General features: G+C 41.1%; 1 protein-coding gene across 3 annotated transcripts in view; it reads right to left on the reverse strand.

The window, feature by feature from the left end:
* rheb (Ras homolog, mTORC1 binding) overlaps positions 1–20,846 on the reverse strand; it is a 95,052-nt gene that overhangs the window by 14,655 nt on the left and 59,551 nt on the right. For all 3 annotated transcript variants that reach the window (XM_059971837.1, XM_059971836.1, XM_059971835.1), the window contains 2 exons: positions 2,882–2,949; positions 260–342 (listed from right to left, as the gene is read on the reverse strand). In XM_059971837.1, coding sequence (XP_059827820.1) covers positions 260–342; positions 2,882–2,949 — 151 coding nt within the window. The remainder of the gene's footprint in view (positions 1–259; positions 343–2,881; positions 2,950–20,846) is intronic.

The raw sequence follows: 20,846 nt of genomic DNA on the forward strand, positions 1-20,846 counted from the left end.
AGAGTGATTCTTTAATATGTTGTTCAATATTATCGCAATCACTACATTACCACTCAGCAACCACACTGCCCAGCATTTTTGAAAAAGCACACACTCTGGCTTTTGCATTAAAAAGCAGCCCATCATTTTCTGAATTATGCTGAATAATAGCAGAAACAACTTTAATGTGACATACAAATTGCCACCTTAAAGCAGCAATATGCCATCACAAACTAATGCAGCTAACTAGCTAAAAATGAATACTAATGGCAATGCTTACCTTTTGCTAGATGTAACTGAGTACACCAAAATGTACCCATTAATGTCTATGGAATACGTTTGAGGGAAGATAGAGTATTCATCCTAATAGTTAAAAAGACAAATATCAGATTGTCAGACCAATGAGTCTATCTATTTTATTGCCTACATTTAGATTCAGAAGCAATATATAAATCATGACCTGTAATTGTGTTGAGGAAGGATTCCTACAAGAATTCAAGTTCACTGCATAATGCGCTGTCAGCCACCACCAATCACAAAGCTTTAATAGTAAGTTTAATTTTATTTCTTTTAGGTTTGTATCCTAAAGCATATGTACATTTAGGTTGTACAAAATATTCCAGTATTTTCGTGGGGGGATTTATACAATGCTATCATAAATATAATGGCGGCTGGAAATTAAAATGTCTGTACTAATCTTGGAATAGTTTTAAGGTCAAAGTACTGTACTATTGCTGTGCACTTACCTTGCAGATAATGTAAGAGGCATTTGAATTATAGCTTATAACCTGGTTATCTTAATTTATATGGCATCTTTAATATGGTAAATAATAAAAGAATATTTTCAAAGACAAAATTTAAAACAATGTAGATAGAATAATTAGCAGACAGCCGATGGCATGATTAAGCATGTATGTAGAGACAGGACAAAATGGGCGGAGCTGGATGAAACAACCAAGGTGCTTAAAAGAGTGGCAGTGACATGCAAGGTGGCCAAGGGAGGAAAGAAGAGGTTTTGAAGGTCATAATTGACGGTGAAGTGAGATTCACTGTAGGTTGGGAGATGGACAAGTTAAACAGATTAATGTTTTCATGGTAAAGTAATGAAATTAAGCACTATTTTGGTGATGGGACTTTCAGCTTAACACTGAATGAATAAGTAGCATACACAAGTTCATCATTCAACTTGGAGAGAAAATGGTAGCTGGAAAAGCTTCTGGAGGTTGATGGGTTGATCTTACAGAATAAGTTACAAAAAACCATAGAAGAACAGCACAGTAAAAAAATGAAATAATAAGATATTGCTGTAAAACTAATAAAGAAGCCAAATCTGCATCTCCTATGTGATGTCGTGGAAAAGCAATGCCCAGACAAATATGTAATGGGACTTAGAATGGAACTTGAGTTACAATGAGGGAGTGGCGTTCTGCAAACAGGTGCTCAACTTCTTGGATGGGAATACTGCCAATTGATATAGGATTAAAAGAACAAAACTGCCATCTACAAATTTTACTAAGGTATTCCTAGCATTTTGGTGAGGTTAGAAATAAGACTGAGAAATTCAATGGAAATGGGAGGTGTAAATCCAAATCATTAATGATTTACTAATAGCACAGTACAGTTAAAGATAATCCTAAACTACAATGGACAATTAAGGTTTACCAACAAATAGCATTTTAAGCTTCCCTTAATGTCTGCTAACATTCTAAACTCACTCTCCCCATTTCCATTCCACAACATTCAATTCTTGTCCCAAAGTAACAAAAGACCAAAACAAAATCATTTATAGGAAGCCATTACCTGCACACAATACCACCTCCACTTAATCTATATGCAAGGTGGAAACCAGACAATGCAGAATTTTGCAATAGATCTTCCAAATATTTAGTTGAGTATAGAGCCTGTGATATTTTAGGCCAGCAAATCAAGACAGTGCTCAGCAAAGGTAACACGACTAGCTAATGAATTCAATTTGTGCTGGTCTGAGAGACAGAAACACACATGTGATTTCAAAATCCTAAGGCTCACCAAATAAGGACAGGCATTATAAACCTTGTCCTCTTCTGAAGTTTACTTCAACTACAAATTGCTTACGTCAACAGCAATATGCAGCAACACTTCAAGGGAAAAGAATGCTTAGACCAAGACCAGAAGATTTCAGAAACTGAGGTGTAACCAACAAGTAAATTTGAAAGTAATTGAAGTACAAATTGATTAGCCTTTGTACAGATGCAAGTGTGAACAGCTGCTGGAATCAAAAACCTCATTTAACATGAATGCCAGGAGTGCCAGGAGGTGCTGCTAAGAAGAGAAAGCTGTAACCCTCTGCATACTGATCAAACAGGTGATGACAACACCAAAGAATAATTATTGTATTTAGCACTGTCCACCTCAGATGCTAGCAACATCTTACCATCAGCTGCTGGAAACTTAGCTTCTCTAAGCTGGTCCAGTCAAGCCGTTTGTCTGTTGAGGACTAGGGACGATGCCAAGTCTGACCTGCAAGTGAAGCTAAAAACTCAGAACTGATTCTTTCACAGCCATTAGAACATTAAAAGACTGAGCGTCATTTCACTCGCCTGACAGAAGAGGGACAAATTCAAAATCCTCAAGGAACTGATAGCCTGTACAGAATCAACAATTCAATTTACAGAAGGCAATATTGAAGGCCACTACAAAATAGTGACATACCCCTCTTGCCACAACAATCAGAAAATAAAATAGGCAATCAATCAGACAAACCCAAGCCAACAGCATCCCAAAACTTGAAAGAACTACCCTAATAACCATGGAACTATTTTTACAACCTTGCATTTCAAGCAAGTTGTGCTGTGCTATACAATTCTCACACCGCATCAACCGGACTAGAATACCAAGTAAAACTATTTCCCTACAGCCTTACCTGCCCTGCTGTGTCCACAAGCTGCAGGTGGTAATCTTGTCCATTCACCGTGATCAGTTTGGTAAATGCTAAAAACAAAGAGTATAGTTACTAAAACCAGTCTGTCATATTTAGTTGAAGACAAAGAATAAATATTCCAAAACAGTTTCAGTTGCAAGAAAAAGTTTCTGAACAATTATCTGGCTTTCTGCATTAATTACTCAAAATGTGGTCTGAACTTCATTTGTGTGGCCTCCATCAGTTGTGGTCAACCATGGGTACTGTGCCTCTGGTAGTCATTGGTAATGGGTTCTCCAGGGCACAAGCCAGGGCAGAGTTGATATGGAGATCCGTCTGTTGCCCATGCATTGGGACCCCCTCTCCATGCTGATGACAGGTCCAAACGAACGAGGAAAGTCAATACAGTTTGGTGCCAGCAGCATCGCAGGAGTTGCCGTGCCGGTGCTGGGTACAGAGTCAGCTGCCTTTGGCACTCTGACTCCGGATTTTTCCTCAGGGTTTACTCCTAAAGCCTTTCTTGTGAGCGGGTATAGCCGCAAGGCAGCAGAGGTTTGAAATTGGAGTTTTCCCTCTCCTAGATGAGCTACCATCCGTGGTTAATGAGCCCCATCTGCCGGGAGTCACTTGTTTTAAGGCGCCAGTGATTCACCTTTGTCCCTTCTCCTGTCAATGAGAACAGCTCCGCCTGACATAAGAACTATGCCACACGTGAGGGCCAGGAGTTGGACTTGGTTGTCAAAGGCTGTTTGAGATGAACGCAATGAAGAGCATTTGTTTAGTAGTGGAAGCTCATCCCCACTACCACCCTTCGGCTATAACTACCCTTGATCAAGTCACAATAATACACAAACACAATCTGAATGAATTAATAACACAGATAATTGTACTTTTAATGTTTTTATTGAACATATTGTTTCATCATTCACAGATTCACAGTACAGCCTGGAAAAAGTAGGGGAACCCTTGTATTTTATAACTGGTAGAACCTCCCTTAGCAGCAATAACCTCCACCAAATGTTTCCTGCAGCTGCTGATCAGACTTACAAAATGGCGAGGAGGAATTCTAGACCATTCCTCCATACATAACTGTTTCAGTTCTTCAATATTTCTGGGCTGTTCATGCCCTCTTCAGGTCATACCACAGCAATTCAATTGGGTCCAGCTCTGGCTTTGCCATTCCAAAACACAAATTTTCTTCATTTTAAACCATTCTGTTGCTTCAGATCATTGTCCTGTTGCATAATCCAACTTCTATTAAGCTTCAGATGACAGAACTCTACCTTGACATTCTCCTGTAAAATGTCTTGATACAATTTTGAATTCATTGTTCCCTCAACAATTGCAAGCTGCCCAGGCACTGAGGCAGCAAAGCAGTCCCGAACCACGACGCTCCTTCCACCATGCTTCACAGTTGGGATAAGATTTTGATGTTGGTGGGCAGTGCCCCCTTTCCCTCTAAGCATAGCAATGTTCATTTCTGCCAAAAAGTTCAACTTTTGTCTCATCTGTCCACAAAACATTGTCCCAGAAACGTAGAGGAACATCCAGGTGGTGTCTTACATACTTGAGACGTGCAGCAATGTTTTGTTTTGTAAAGCAGTGGTTTCCTCTAGTGTCCTTCCATGAACACCATTCTTGTTCAGTGTTTTTCTTATAGTGGACACATGAACAGAGACTTTAGCAAGTTCCAGAGATTTCTGCAGGTCTTTTGCTGTTATCCTTGGGTTCTTTTTCCACTTCCTTCAGCAATGCACATTGTGCTGTTGGCATGATCTTTGCAGGATACCTATTGTTAAGGGAGAGTAGCAACACTACTGAGTTTCCTCAATTTGTAGATAATTACTTTTACTGTGGACTGATGAACATTCAGGTCTTTAGAAATGCTTCTGTAGCCTTTTCCAGCTTCATGCATCTTTGCAATTCTTCCCCCAAGGACCTCTGAAAGTTGCTTTGATCGAGGCATGGTGCAAATAAACACAGATCTTTCTCGAGAAGAGCAGGCTTTGTCAGTAGCCTGCCTTAGTATGTCTTTTTTTATATAGGTCAGGGCACCTCTACAACCCACACCTCCAATTTCACCTCACTGATTGGAACACAAATAGCCTTTGTAGAAGCCATTACCCCAGAGGTTCAAAAACTTTATTTAAACCCAAACTGTGATTGTTTAAATGGTGTACTCAGTATTGACAAGAGGTACAATTGTTTGTGTGTTATAGTTTAGGTAGATTGTGTTTTCTAGTATTGTAACTTAAATGAAGATCAGACCACATTTTATGAGTAATTAATACAAAAAACCAGGTAACTGCAAAGGTTTCTTCAAACTTATTCTTGCAACTGTAGATGGTCAAAAAATTTAAATTAAACAATTAGACATTTGAAATATCACTAGAAATTCTGTAAAAATCTCAAGGCATCAACACACAAAATGTTGGAGGAACTCAGCAGGTCAGACAGCATCTATGGGGGTGAACAAACAGCCTGAAGTACCAACTAGCTGTTGAGGCGCAAGAGCAACACACACACACACACACTTTGGATTTCCAGTATCTGCAAAATCTCTTGTGCTTAAGGCATTAACACAGCAGCAATCCATTCAATCTTCACTAATTTAGCAGCTTCAAGGATTTCAAATGAAATGGCTAACACACTTTTTAAAACTGTTACAAATACAAAATGGCTAAAATTGACGTCAACATTAAGAGTTGATAAAATAGGGAACAAATTCAATTTTTCCATAGATGTTTCTTTATTTAAATATTTCATAAATCATTAAAAACTTCCCACTGTCCAAACACAGGAAACACGCTGTGTGATTAATGATATTGTTAATCAACGCACTCAACAAGGATCATGACATTTATATCAGTTATGGCAACACCTATCAGTTTAAAAATATAACTAGTTCACATTGCATCATACTGTGTTATGACAAGTAATTTGAAAGTGTCTGACTTACTTTTGTGTAATTACTTCTATCAAGTTGGGAAATTCAGTAATATATTGATAAAGCAAAAGAATAACCATTTAACTTGCTTTTTATCAATGCTACAGAGATAAATGCACATCATACAAAAGCTGAAAGTCCGCACCCGTTTTCCAACAGCAATGTTAATTCACATCTGAAACACAGTACACATTGGCCTAAATGTCGCATGAAAGACTAGCAGCACTCTCCTAGATGTAGTTCTCCTTCAGCTGTGGTGAACTGCGGTGAGAGCATACCCTGTTAAAGGGTGCTGGATCTCAGCCATTTTGAAAATTACTCTGGCATTAGGGATGCAGTTTATTCAATTTCAATAATAAAAGGCTCAAACAGATCATTAAAGTAAGTAACATTAACAGGGCAATGAAATAACAATAACAAAAATTATTAATAATAATATTTTCCAGTCAATCATTAAAAACGCTGATTTGTTAAGCACAGTCAGCACTGTGTTACAGGCGAGCGTTTAGTCCCAAAGGAACACAGATAAAGCCATCTGCATAGCGGATGGAAATAGCTGGTGATGCACTGAACTGATAGGCAGCAGTAATGAGCCAGATCAACAAGCAGGAGCTGGTTCCACACTGTACTGCCCAGATAAAGACAACCAACCAAAAACCTGCTCAGGAAAGGAGAAAGGGAAAGCACAATACATTAGTTAATTATCTGCATTCTTATTGTTCCCAGTATTTATTTTTATTATTGCCACGATTTGCCATCTTTTGCAACCTGGATTTGTCACTGTCATGTACAGTTTTTCATAAATAATTTCTTTATTTTCCTGTAAATGCTTACAAGAAAATTAATCAGTGTATATAGCTACATCTCCATATTTAGATAACAAATTGACTTTGAACATGGATTTGCGTCACACATGAACTTTGAGGTTTCAGCTACCTGATAATCAGAATCTCACCAAGTCCCCACACATCTACACAACAGGGAACAAGCATACTCCCTTATCCCTTTAGATTTTTTCTCCATGCTTCCAAAGGGAGCTCGTGAAACAGCACCAACACTCATTGCAAGCAAACCCAGAAAAGCTGCAGCACCTCTTTCTGTAAACACTATTGCCTCACTGCTGGTCAGATTCTGGTTATTTAGATGCACCTGTCATCAAATTTTAATTACCATTTATGATAACAACTTCCAACATGAATTTGAAGATTGTATTGGGGTTATGACAGCCATGTACATAGTTGCCTAGCTTCAGGAATTAAGTCTCTTTCAAGTACTTACATTGCCCTAGCTACCTCCTGTTCTATTCACCAACACGTAAACTATATTTGTTAATTGTTTCACTTGAGACAATCGATCTGAGAAAACAGAATTTAACAGGCCAAGCAGCAACTACTGAAGTAGAAAACATAGGTTGAAGTTTCAGGTCAAGTCCTTGCATGAGAATGATTAATCCTGTGCCTTTGACATTTATTAGGGTATGAAGCAACTAAGGTGTATTAGTGCTGTAATTAGATAAGGATCTTCTCACAAAGAACATGGTTTTTTAAAAAAAATTAAATAACTACCATTTCAGCAGTATGTCTACATCATGTATTGAGATAGTTTTAAAAAAAATCAATGGTTAAAGATTCTTCAAGAAAAGGCAAATAACTCAACCAGAGTGGAGCACAAACTGTGTTAGACAGAAGACCCTTTGATACAAACAACCACATCACATACAGCTGCAAACCACAAACATAAAGCACAATGCTAATTTTGTCGTTAATTCACTATTGCACCTGAAAAGTTCAAGTAAAATATTTTGATTGGATCTGAATTAGGGTAAATTTTCTTTATTTTCCACTTCACTGACACCTGCAGAACTTCAGCAGGAACACCAATTCTATTGGCTAAAGGGGGTCGCTACCAGATTGTAGTAGCTTCAGAAATTTAACCCTCATACTGAAGAGATGTTATAAACACACCTATTAGAATAACAAGAAAAATAACACTGATGCCACAGGTGATTTGACTTGTATTCCTTCACCATGGACTTTCAAGGGGAAAATAGAGCATGTTTTGAATTGTCATGTGTCAGGGGAATATTGTCGGGTCCAGCTAGATATACTGCAGGCAGTCTGTGTGACACTTAGAAAGGGCTGCTTTAGACAAACAGAAAAGCAATAAAGCGCAATCTACAAAAACAGCTCTGAAGTATATGACGCAAAACTTAGAGGAGCAATAAATTATGATGACAGCAATCATCCAAGGATCTAGAGATAGCTTGATGGCAGTACACAGACAAGGTTCAAACTGATAAATGTAACATTTTATATTTTGGAATGAATAACAAGAAGAGGCCATGAAAATGAGAGGGCTCAATTGTAAAAGGGGTACAAAAACTGAGAGATTAGGGAATAAATATGCATAGTTCATTGAAATTGACATCACAGACTAGGAAAAAAGGTGGCTGTAAGATCTCAGTCATACTGCACAGAACCTGACATCAAGCCTAACTTGCGTCAATGATCAAGCACCCACTAACACAGTGGTTCCACAGACTCCTTTGTCAATGGTCGGGGTCTATGGCATAAAAAGTTTGGGAACCCCTGCACCAACATTAATCCCATATTTCCCCCAAATTTTCATTGATTCCTCCCAGATTCAACAATTCACTCACATACTGGGGGCTATTTATGATGGCCAATTAAGGGATTAACCCACATCTTTCGGATTTAGGAGACAACAGGAGCACCCACCCCGTGGAACACGCAAGCTTCATACAGGCAGCACAGTGAGTAGGGGAGTTGGACAGATCAGTCTGGGTTGCTGGAACCGGCAGGCACCAGCTCTTAGTTGTGCCGCCATTGTGCAGCCCTTGGGCTTTAAGCAACAGAATAGAGTTCAAGAGGAGTCTTGCTGAAACTCATTTGCTCACGAGTACTGCATGCAGCTCAGAATATCACAGCTGTAGAAAGATGCAAAGGCAGCTTCAGGAGAGTGGGCAGAAAATATTTATTAAATGATTGACTCTACAGATGATGGGCTTAAAAGTTATGTGGAGAGATTGGGGAAACTGACGATTCTCTCCTTGGAACAGTACTTTAAATACTCTGCTGTGGTTGCACATAGAAGCATCTAAAATCATGAAGGGTACAGATGAGATTAGACAGGACAACTGGCACCAAGGTCAAGGACGTGGGACACAGTATGAGAGTAACTGGGGGGTGGGGGAAACAAATGTAAAACAACACATTGTCAGATCTGCAATTCAGTGCCAAAACTGGGAGTGGAGGCAGATTGATCAAAGCTTTCAATGTTGAGCTATTTGAAAGAAAGTGGATGAAGTGTGAGGAATGGAGATGGCTGGATGCAGTGCAGACTTTTTCTAGGGCGAGCGGTCCCATTCCGAAGGCATTCACACAAAAGGGCAGAGCTCTACGTTATTAAATGTCTTTTAACACTGAGTATAATTTTTATGGTAAGCAATTCTTTAATTACTCCACCACTACCTAATTCAATCCCACTAATATAATAAATAAAAATCACTATTCGGATTCAGAGTACCTAAACCCTCAAGCAACTTTCGTTAAAGTGTAACCAAAATTGGTTACATTCTTAAACAAATGATTTATGCCTGTTTGGAGCCTCAGTCAGTCACTTTTTGCAGTAGGATGGCCAGTTGCTCTGCAACAAAAGCAACAACCTGGACAAGCATTATGCTGCACTGGCATATGATTCTAATGGCAGGGCCATTCTGCAAGGAGATCAATAAAAATAGAAACAGAAGCTGTAGGCTATTTGGTCCTTGCACAATAATATCACATTCTAGCACTAGGTGTATGTCAGTCAATTTCCTTAGATTGAGGGAGAATAAAAAGCGATATTAATGTAGAATTAGTGTAAAAGGGTGGTTGATGGTCAGCATGACATGAAAGACCAAAGAAACCATTTCTGTACTATACTCATTCGCTCTCAGAAAACTCTTTCAAGACCTGTCTTGCAAACTGCTATCCAGAGCTCTCGTGTACTGAATTTCAAAGACTTCAGCTTTTGGGTCACCTGAATGGCCAGAGTCAGTGCCCCCAGCAGCCAACGTTAGAGTATCAAGCACTGAATGAGGTATGAATGCAATCAATTCTCATTCATCTAAAATCAGAAAGGAGTAAAGACCAGTCTGTAAATTCTTGTTATAGGGCAAGACCCACCAACCTCTCCGCCTCCCGCCCACCCCCCACCAGTAAGGGTTTCCTCTGCATGCTCTGATTTTCTCCCACAGTCCAAAGGTGTACTGGCTGGCAGGTTAATTGGTCATTGTAAACTGTCCCATGATTAGGCAAGGATTCAGTTGGGGAATTGCAGGGCAGGATGGCTCAAGGGGCCGGAAGGGTCTATTCCACTGTATCTCAATAAACAAACAATGATTTAAAGTGGCTGACAGCATTGGATACAGCAAAGGCTTTCATTTAGACAACATTCTCATTGCCACATTGAAGACATGCACTCCAAAACCCTGCGTCTAACTATTCTGCACCAGCAGTTACAGAAAAGGCATTTAGTTGACAACTGGAATATTTTACAAATACACAAAGCATAATAAATCTAACTGACTGACCAGCCTAAAATCGATAGAAAAGTGACTGCAAGCAACATTAGTAGGCCTATCAAATGTCATTTACTCTCCAAAAAAGGTTTACGTTATCTAGGATTGTTCAGTTATAGATCTTAGTCCAAATATTGACCAAAGAACAGCATTTCAAAAGTGAGAAGGATGATCCTGCCTTGACATTAAGAAGCAAAACACACTGGTGGTATCAAATACAAGACCAAGACCATTAACGAGAAAGCTTTCAAGTGAATGGAGTCACATCTTCCACAAAGAAAGACAGTATTGTTCCTGGAAATCAAGCACCCTCACCACAGAGCTTGTCAGGAGAGCAATCAGTCACTTCAAATGAACAGCATAAATAACTTGGGTCATCACTGACAAGCTCTCAACTTTGGTATCCTCCACAATTCAGTTCCTGACAAATCAGTCTTTTCATTACCTACAATGGCACAGTAGAAATGTGATGGTACACTCTCAACTTGCCTCAATGCATTTAATTCAGTAATTACTCAAGGAACTCAACTACACCTGTGGTTTGGAGCCGCCACCAAGCAGAATAGAACCAGACTACAGCGCACAGTGAGGACTGCCGAGCGCATCATTGGAGCCTCCCTGCCCTCTATTGTGGACCTGTACTCTTCCAGGTTGAAGAAGAGGGCGGGGAACATCATAAAGGACTCCTTCCATCCTGCGCACGGACTGTTTGAACTGCTTCCGTCTGGTAGGCGCTTCAGATCCCTCCAGACTAAGACTAATAGGCACTGGAGAAGTTTTTTCCCTACTGTGGTCACTTTGCTGAACAGTTAACTGCCGGTTAACTGTCGGCTAACTATTACTTGGATTGCACTACCTATATGTATAATCTGTATTTTCATTTACATTTATCATTATTATTGTTATGAGCAGAGAGACAACATCTGCTGGAAGTAAATTCCTTGTATGTGCACAGGTACTTGGCGATTAAAGTCTGATTCTGATCAGTGCAACCTGCTTGACTGGCACTCTCTCCACCACTTAAGATGCATTCTTTCCTCTGCTGTAGTGCTTTGGCTTCAGTATGCACTATTGATAAAGATGTACTTTTGCCTTATTACCTCTGCTCCTCCCAAACTAGAAGATTTTTTCCTCTGAAGTAGACAGAGAAATATGCAGAAGAAATCAACATCACCAGCTGGGTCACCCAAGTCATACACCATCCTCCCTATTTACATTGTCATGGGGTCAAATCCTGGAAGTTTCTCCAACAGAATTACAGGAGTATCTTCAACAAGATAACGATGATCCAAAGCAGTAACTCACCACTCCCTCCAAGAGTGATTAGGGTTGTACATTAAATGCTAGCATTTAGATAGACAGATAAAACACATACAGGGAATATCTGATAGCTCTGGATCTGTACTCGCTGGAATTTAGAAGGATGGGGGGGGGGGGGGCGGGGGTCTCAATGAAACCTTTCAAATATTGAAAGGCCTAGACCGAGTAGATGTGGAAAGGATGCTTCCCATGGTGGGGGAGTCTAGGATGAGGGGATGGCCTCAGGATAGAGGGAGTCCATTTACAAGAGAGGCAGAGAAATTTCTTTAGCCAGAGAGTGATGAATTTGTGGAATTTGTTTCTACAGACAGCTGTGAAGGCTGTCATTGAGTGTATTTAAGGCACTGGAGACAATATCAAAGAAAGAAGCCCAGGATGTGGGGCTGAGGAGGGGAAAATAGGATCAGCTTTGATTGAATGGTGGAGCAGACTCAATGGGACAAATGGCCCAATTCTGCTCCTATGTCTTGTGGTCTTGCCAGCTATACCAATTACACCCAGCTGAACATATTGGTATCAGCTGGGTGAGCAGATACCCAAAACAGACAATGTCAGTGACGGTAAGAGATCATCAGGACAAAGGAAACACTTTAAAGTCATTCAAAGCTCAAATAGTTCAGTAGGAATTCTAGTCCAAGAAAGCACAACATTCAGAATGGCATTAAGAGACTGGATTTCCTTTTAGATAAAGGAGAAAGCTATACCAAGATGGGGAAAGGATGCCCAACTCTAATACCATCCACCTTCCTGCTCTGGTTAGCACTCCTTACTCAATCTGTGTCAGTGCCTACCAAACCCATGTCTATCATTACTGAATCCACAGAACTGAAGATGTTACTGGGACTGAGTGCTTGGAGTCATTAAAGAGACTCTAGGCTGGGGCTTTTCTTCTGGAGTAGTGAAGACTGGTGGGTGACTGTAGAGAAACTTATATTATCATGAGGGGCAGAGAGTAGGAAGAGCAGCTACAGTCTTTTCCCCAGGCGAGGCCGGACTAGAGTGCATAGATTTAAGGTGACAGGGTAAAGTTTAGAGACAACTTTTTCCACACAGAAGGCAGTGGGTATATGGAACAAAATATGAGATGTGGTTAAGACAGGTGTAGCATTTAAGATAGCTGGACAAGTACATGGATAGGAAAGATCTGGACAGATATAGCCCAAATACAGGCAAGTAGGACTAGCTCAGGTAGACACTTTGGTCAGCATGGTTAAGTTGTGCTGAAAGCCTGTTTCCAGGCTGTATAACATACAAGTGTGGACATATTTCAGTGAACTTAAACATGATTCTGATTATTCTGACTCGATTAAAGGCTGTCTGTATTTACTTAAAAGTAGAACCATAGAACATTACAGCACAGAAGCAGACCTTTTGGTCCTTCTTGGTTGTGCTGAACCATTTTTCTTCCTAGTCCCAGTGACCTGCACCTGGACCATATCTCTCCATACACCTCTCATCCATGTACCTGTCCAAGTTTTTCTTAAATGTTAAAAGTGAGCCGGCATTTACTACTTCATCTGGCAGCTCATTCCACACTCCCACCACTCTGTGTGAAGAAGCCCCCACAATGTTCCCTTTAAACTTTTCCCCCTTCACCCTTAACCCATGTCCTCTAGTTTTTTTCTCCCTTAGCCTCAGTGGAAAAAGCCTGCTTGCATTCACTCTATCTATAGCCATCATAATTTTATATACCTCTATCAAATCACCCCTCATTCTTCTACGCTTCAGGGAATAAAGTCCTAACCCGGGGGTCGGCAACCCGCGGCTCCGGAGCCACTTGTGGCTCTTTCACCTCTGTGCTGCGGCTCCCTGTGGCTTTGGGAAATAATTGGCCAGTATTTAATTAAAATGTATTTTATGTTAGTTTGTTAGCTTTTGAAATGTAATTCTAAATTTGAAGATTATGGTGATCTTATCCGAAATGGCTCACAATTAGCCAGCATTCCGGCTAAGGGAGATAGCCTACGGGGGTTTGTGAGTACGCGTCTTTTGCAGCATCTCCGTCCATGGGGGCTGGGTTGAGGGAGGCTTAAAAGCAAGGCTGTTTAGTTCGAATAAAGCTATCTTTGACTGCAGTTTACTGACACCGCTACAACGTGTTTTTATCGCTGGCTGTCCAGACGGAAGGTGCTGAAACGCTTTGTCGCGTGTCTGGAAGAAGTGAAAACTTTCCTGGGCAGCAAAGGGCCCACCTTTCCTGAGCTGGAACAGCCAGAGTGGCTGGAAAAGCTACACTTCATGGTAGACATGACAGCGCACCTGAACACGCTGAACACAGCTCTTCAGGGGAAAGGACGCACAGCCCTGCACATGTTGGAGGATGTTTTGGCATTCGAGCGCAAGTTGACGTTGCTTGCCAGAGATTTACAGAAAGGCACTTTGTCTCACTTCCCCAATTTGAGAGAGTTCAAACAAAGTCACGACATGATAATTTCGGAGTATTTACATTCTGCAATCATCGCAATGCAAACATCGTTTGGGAAACGCTTCTGTGAGTTCAGAGAGGAAAAAAACACATTATCCTTCCCGGTCACTCCCTTAAGCATCGATCCTTCCCTACTGAATACGACTGCATTGGCAGGTGTGAGTCAACCTGATCTTGAGATGGAACTGGCCGACATAGCCGACAAAGACATATGGGTGTCCAAGTTTAGACGCTTGACAGCAGACCTTGAAGATGTTGCCTGTCAGAAGGCCGTTCTTGCTCAGAAACACAAATGGAGTGATATTGAAAACCTTCCAAAACCGGACAAACTTGTGTTCGAAACATGGAATGCTATGCCCGACATTTATGTAAACATTAAAAAGTATGCGCTTTGAGTCCTGTCGATCTTTGGATCCACATATGTAAGTGAGCAGGTGTTCTCCAACATGAACTTTATTAAAAACAAACATCGTGCACGCCTCACAGATGACAGCTTGCGATCCTGTGTAAAGATGAAGGTGACGTCATACAGCCCTGATGTGCAGACGCTGTGCGCTGAGGTCCAGAAGCAGAAATCCCATTAACCAAGTATGATAAATATTTTAATTGCCTATTATTTTATGTATATTCATATTTTTTCATTGTTCAGTGAAATAGTCCTTTTATTTTTCAGGCTGACAGCTGGCTGATGTTATTTTTGGTTTGCTGCTGGCGGAAAATTTAAGTTCGGCGTTTTTCATAAATACAAGAAGGACTCAAATAGACATTGAGTATTTTACTTAAAAGTAACTTTCAACCCAACGTCTTTTTTTCGGAGTTCAAAATGTTTTTGTTGCATGCAGAAATGTAATTTCGTTTTCTCTGCAGGAGTTCATCAATTTCATAAATGCAACACATTATAGTTTGTTTATACATAGCATAAAGGCAAAAAAAACGTTGTATGCAGTGTTATTTCATTTTAAATGTCAAACGGGTTTTGCGGCTCCCAGTGTTTTCCTTTCTGTGGGAAACGGGTCCAAGTGGCTCTTTCAGAGGTAAAGGTTGCTGACCCCTGTCCTAACCTATTCAACCTGTCTCTGTAACTCAGCTTCTGAAGTCCCAGCAACATCCTTGTAAACCTTCTCTGCAGCACTCTTTCAACCTTATTAATATCCTTCCTGTAATTTGGTGACCAAAACTGCACACAATACTCCAAATTCGGCCTCACCAATGCCTTATACAACCTCACCATAATATTCCAACTCTTATACTCAATACTTTGATTTATAAAGGCCACTGTACCAAAAGCTCTCTTTACGGCCCTATTTACTTGTGACACCACTTTTAAGGAATTTTGCATCTGTATTCCCAGGTCCCTCTGTTCTACTGCATTCCTCAGTGCCCTTCTATGTTCTATCTTGGTTTTTCCTTCCAAAGTGCAATACCTCACACTTGTCTGTATTAAACTCCATCTGCCATTTTTCCTTTTTTAATAATTTATTTTTTTAATTGAAGTTCATCATCAAACATTTCCATAAGATGTATTTTAGACATTGTACCTATATATCATATATATCACAAATCTCCACAAAGTATTTATCTGAAGTATACACTCATAGAAAAGAGTGGAAAGAATAAACAAGCACAAGGAAAGAACTATGTACAAGTAGGGAGTGACTTTTTTTTTACAACAGATTCATTGATTTGTGAGAATAAAATCAGGCCTATGAGGCATTATGTAGTTAAACCATTTTCCCCAGTATCAATCAAATTGTTCCAAATTGGATAAAATTCTCTTACGTTTGATTGGATTTAATAGCCCACTGACAGTAAAAGAAATGAATTTTACCTTGTCCTTAGCCATCTGTCAATGTACCATTGAAATTAGAATAAAACTTAATCTATCTACTCCCTGAACAAAAAAGAACCAAGAAATGCAAACAACAACAAAAATGGCAACTTACGTATGATTCCAAGGCTGAGGTCTCTAGTAGATGACCCTGCATTGAGCTAGAAGAAATGTCTAGCTGTGGGGGATAACCCCTCCTACTTGTGAATTGAGGGCCCCTAATGCAGTATTCATAAAAGTCAGTGAACAAATCCATTACACAGAAAAGATTTCCCTGTGTACTATATACTATACTATATATACACACACACACACACACACACACACACACACACACACAGACACATACATATATATATTCTCATTTTGGTGGGGAAAAAGGAGTAAGTGAACGAATAAGGAATAACAACTAAGTAATATAAAATCCACATTACAATAAGTATTTCTCGAGATAGGTATATCACCGTCTACTTTTGCTTCCATTTAGCTTCTCAACATTTTTAAAGTTAGCCAAACCTTCTGAAGGGGGTGAGGACTGTCTTTGGGAAACTCCCGGTCTCTTCCTGGTATATTTCTCTCAGCCTCCTCCCGTCTCCTGCCTTCTTGATTCTCGCACTATTTCCCAAGTGGAGCGGGATAATTCCTCAGTCAGGCTTTCCCTTGTTTTGGTGACACTAACGGGCAACCCTCTGGCCTTCATGTCTGTAGTCACCTCTTCCACTGTCTGGTACAACCGTGTCCCATTGTCATAAAACACTCGAAGTTGAGCAGGGTATGGAGTTTGAAATCTAATCTTGTTTTGCTTTAGTACTCACTTTAGTTCAGAGTATTCTTTGCGTTTCTGCAGGACCGCGGGGGGGGGGGGGGGGGTAATCTTGGTCGAAATATATTAATTTATCGTCGTAAAACACTCTTTTCTTACCCCAGGCCCTTTGTAGAATATGTGCCTTGGTGCTGTACGGAAGGAATTTAATTATTATTGAGCATGGCTTTCTATCCTGGGTAAGTTTCAGAACGAACGCGCGATGGGCTCTCTCAACTTCCAGCTCCATAGCAGAGGGAATATCCAGCGTGTCCCGCAGTAACTTTTCGACAAACTCCTTCATAGATGAGCCCTCCACTCCTTCGGGAAAATTGTAGATTCTGATATTTTTCCGCCGTGACCTTCCCTCCAGGTCAAGTAGTTTACCTTCTTGGTGATGTATTATTTTTACTGCCTTGCTCAGTATCCGTTCCACATTTTGAACGCGATCTTCCACCTTCTCAATTCGAGTCTCTGCCACCGCTATTTTTTGATTAACGCTGGTGAGCTCTGATTTAAAATCACAAAGCTGCTGCTTTATTTCTTTCTGGACCTCCATTACTTCTTTCAGGATTTCGAAGATATTTGCCCCTTCGTCTGAACGAGGCCCAGCAGCCGCCTCGCTAGCATGCGGTCGGGCAGGAGAGCCGCTCGCTGCACTCCTCTCAGACATAGGCTCCGCAGTGTTGTTTTTTAATTTCCATTTCTTCTCCTCATTCTTGCCCCTCTTTTCAGTTCAAATATTTTTTGAAAAATATTATATTTGATGAGATAACGGGGCTTAATACGTGTTTTTCTGGAGGAGCTAGTGACGTAAGCTGTCATTCTCGACGATGACGTCACCGGAATCCCATCTGCCATTTTTCAGCCCATTTTTCCAGCTGGTCCAAATCCCTCTACAAGCTTTGAAAACCTTCCTCACTGTCCACTACACCTCCAATTGTTGATCCAATTTACCACATTATCATCCAGACCATTGATATAGATGACAAATAATAATGGACCCAGCACTGATCCCTGAGGCACACCACTAGTCACAGGCCTCCACAGAAGCAATCGTCCACTACCACTCTTTGGCTTATTCCATTGAGTCAATGTCTAATCCAATTTACTACCTCACCCTGTATACCTAGCGACTGAATCTTCCTAACTAACCTCCCATGCGGGAACTTGTCAAAGGCCTTACTGAAGTCCATGTAGACAACATCCACTTTCCTTGTAAACTCCTCGAAAAACTCTAATAGATTGGTTAAACATGACCTACCATGCACAAAGCTGTGTTGACTCTCCCTAGTAAGTCCCTGTCTATCTAAATACTTGTAGATCCTATCTCTTAGTACTCCTTCCAATAATTTACCTACTACCAACGTCAAACTTACTGGCCTATAATTTCCCAGATTAGTTTGAGACTTTTTTAAACAATGGAACAACATGAGCTATCCTCCAATCCTCCAGCACCTCACCCATAGATACTGACATTTTAAATATATCTGCAATTTCAACACGAGTCTCCTTGAAGGAGACTATCTTCACCTTGACTGCCAAAGCTACCTCATGTCTTCTTTTAGCCCTCCTGATTTCTTTCTTACGTTTTTTTTGCACTTTTTATACTCAAGTACCTTATTGCTCCGTTTCCAATACATCTCATATCTCTCTCTCTTCTTTATCAGAGTTCCAATATTCTTAGAGAACCAAGGTTCCTTATTCTTAGAACACAGCAGGCCAGGCAGCATCTATAAGGAGAAGCGCTGTCGACGTTTCGGGCCAAGACCCTTCGTCAGGACTAACCAAAAGGAAAGATAGTAAGAGTTTTGAAAGTAGAGGGGGAGGGGGAAATGCGAAATGATAGGAGTAGACCGGAGGGAGTGGGATGAAGCTAAGAGCTGGAAAGGTGATTGGCGAAAGTGATACAGAGCTAGAGAAGGGAAAGGATCATGGGATGGGAGACCTCAGGAGAAAGAAAGGGGGGGGGGAGCACCAGAGGGAGATGGAGAACAGGCAAACAACTAAATATGTCAGGGATGGGGTAAGAAGGGGAGGAGGGGCATTAACGGAAGTTAGAGAAGTCAATGTTCATGCCATCAGGTTGGAGGCTACCCAGCCGGTATATAAGGTGTTGTTCCTCCAACCTGAGTTTGGATTCATTTTGACAAATAGAGGAGGCCATGGATAGACATATCAGAATGGGAATGGGTCGTGGAATTAAAATGTGCGGCCACTGGGAGATCCTGCTTTTTCTGGCGGACCGAGCGTAGGTGTTCCACGAAATGGTCTCCCAGTCTGCGTCGGGTCTCGCCAATATATAAAAGGCCACATCGGGAGCACCGGACGCAGTATACCACACCAGCCGACACACAGGTGAAGTGTCGCCTCACCTGGAAGGACTGTCTGGGGCCCTGAATGGTGGTGTGGGAGGAAGTGTAAGGGCAGGTGTAGCACTTGTTCCGTTTACAAGGATAAGTGCCAGGAGGGAGATTGGTGGGAAGGGATGGGGGGGGGGGGACGAGTGGACAAGGGAGTCGCGCAGGGAGCAATCCCTGCGAAAAGCAGAAGGGGGGGGAGGGAAAAATGTGTTTGGTAGTGGGATCCCGTTGGAGGTGGCGGAAGTTACGGAGAATTATATGTTGGACCTGGTGTGTTGTTGTTTGAATTTCCAGCATCTGCAGATTTCCTCGTGTTTGTTCCTTATTCTTATTCACTTTGCCTTTAATCCTGAACATACAAACTCTGCACTCTCAAAATTTCTTCTTTGAAGGCCTCCCAATTACCAACGACATCCTTGCCAGAGAACAACCTGTCCCAATCCACGCTTTTTAGATCCTTTCTTATTTTTTCAAATTTGGCCTTTCTCCAGTTTGGAACCTCAACCCGACGACCAGATCTATCTTTATCCATGATCAAGTTGAAACTAATGGTGTTATCCGTCACCTGTCCTAACTCGTTTCCTAATATTACATCCTCTCTAGTCGGTACCTCTATATATTGATTTAGAAAGCTTTCCTGAACACATTTTACAAACTCTAACCCGTCTAGACCTTTAACAGTATGGGAGTCCCAATCAATATGTGGAAAATTAAAATCCCCTACTATCACAACTTCATGTTTTCTGCAGTCGTCTGCTATCTCTCTGCAGATTTGCTCCTCTAATTCTCGCTGATTATTGGGTGGTCTATAATACAATCCCATTAATGTGGTCATACCTTCCCTGTTTCTCAGCTCCACCCATATGGCCTCCGTAGACAAGCCCTCTAATCTGTCCTGCCTGAGCACTGCTGTAACATTTTCCCTGACAAGCAATGCCACCCCCCCCCCCACCCTTCATCCCTCTGCCTCTATAATGTCTGAAACATCGGAACCCTGGAACATTAAGCTGCGAATCCTGCCCCTCCTGTAGCCAAGTTTCACTGATGGCTACAATGTCATAATTCCACATATCAAACCATGCCCTCACCTTGTCAGCCTTCCCCACAATACTCCTCGCATTGAAATAGACACACCTCAGAAGATTACCACCACACACATCCCTTCTATCTGTGACTTTGCATGAACCTTTAACATCATTTATTTTCACCCCCGCTCCACTATCTGCTCTGGCACTCTGGTTCCCATCCCCCTGCAAATCTAGTTTAAACCCCTTCCTTCCCCCCCCCCCCCCCGCCAATAGCATTAACAAACATCCCTACAATGATATTGGTCCCCCTGTAGTTCAGGTGTAATCCATCTCTCTTGTACAGGTCCCACCTGCCCCAGAAGAAGCAAATAAGTAAAAATTCAACTATTCCAATTAACATGTTTGTAGTTGACATCATTTGCCAGATTGAGAATGGCAAATCTCAGCCAGTGTCAAATAAGAATTGTATTCTGTTTAACTAGGGTTTCATATGCACAACGTATTTACTTATGCAACATTAATTCTTCGTAAGGATGCTATTTAGCTACGCAAGGTTGCGTCATTAGTTGTTTTACCACTTAATACCAGAAGGAAAGAAAATACTCAGAATGAAAGTGCCTTTTGAACCTCATTGTAATTCTGTCAGAATCAGCAACTGACCCACAGACAAGGA

This window comes from Hypanus sabinus, chromosome 6 (assembly GCF_030144855.1).
Source record: "Hypanus sabinus isolate sHypSab1 chromosome 6, sHypSab1.hap1, whole genome shotgun sequence".
Classification (NCBI taxonomy): Eukaryota; Metazoa; Chordata; class Chondrichthyes; order Myliobatiformes; family Dasyatidae; genus Hypanus; species Hypanus sabinus.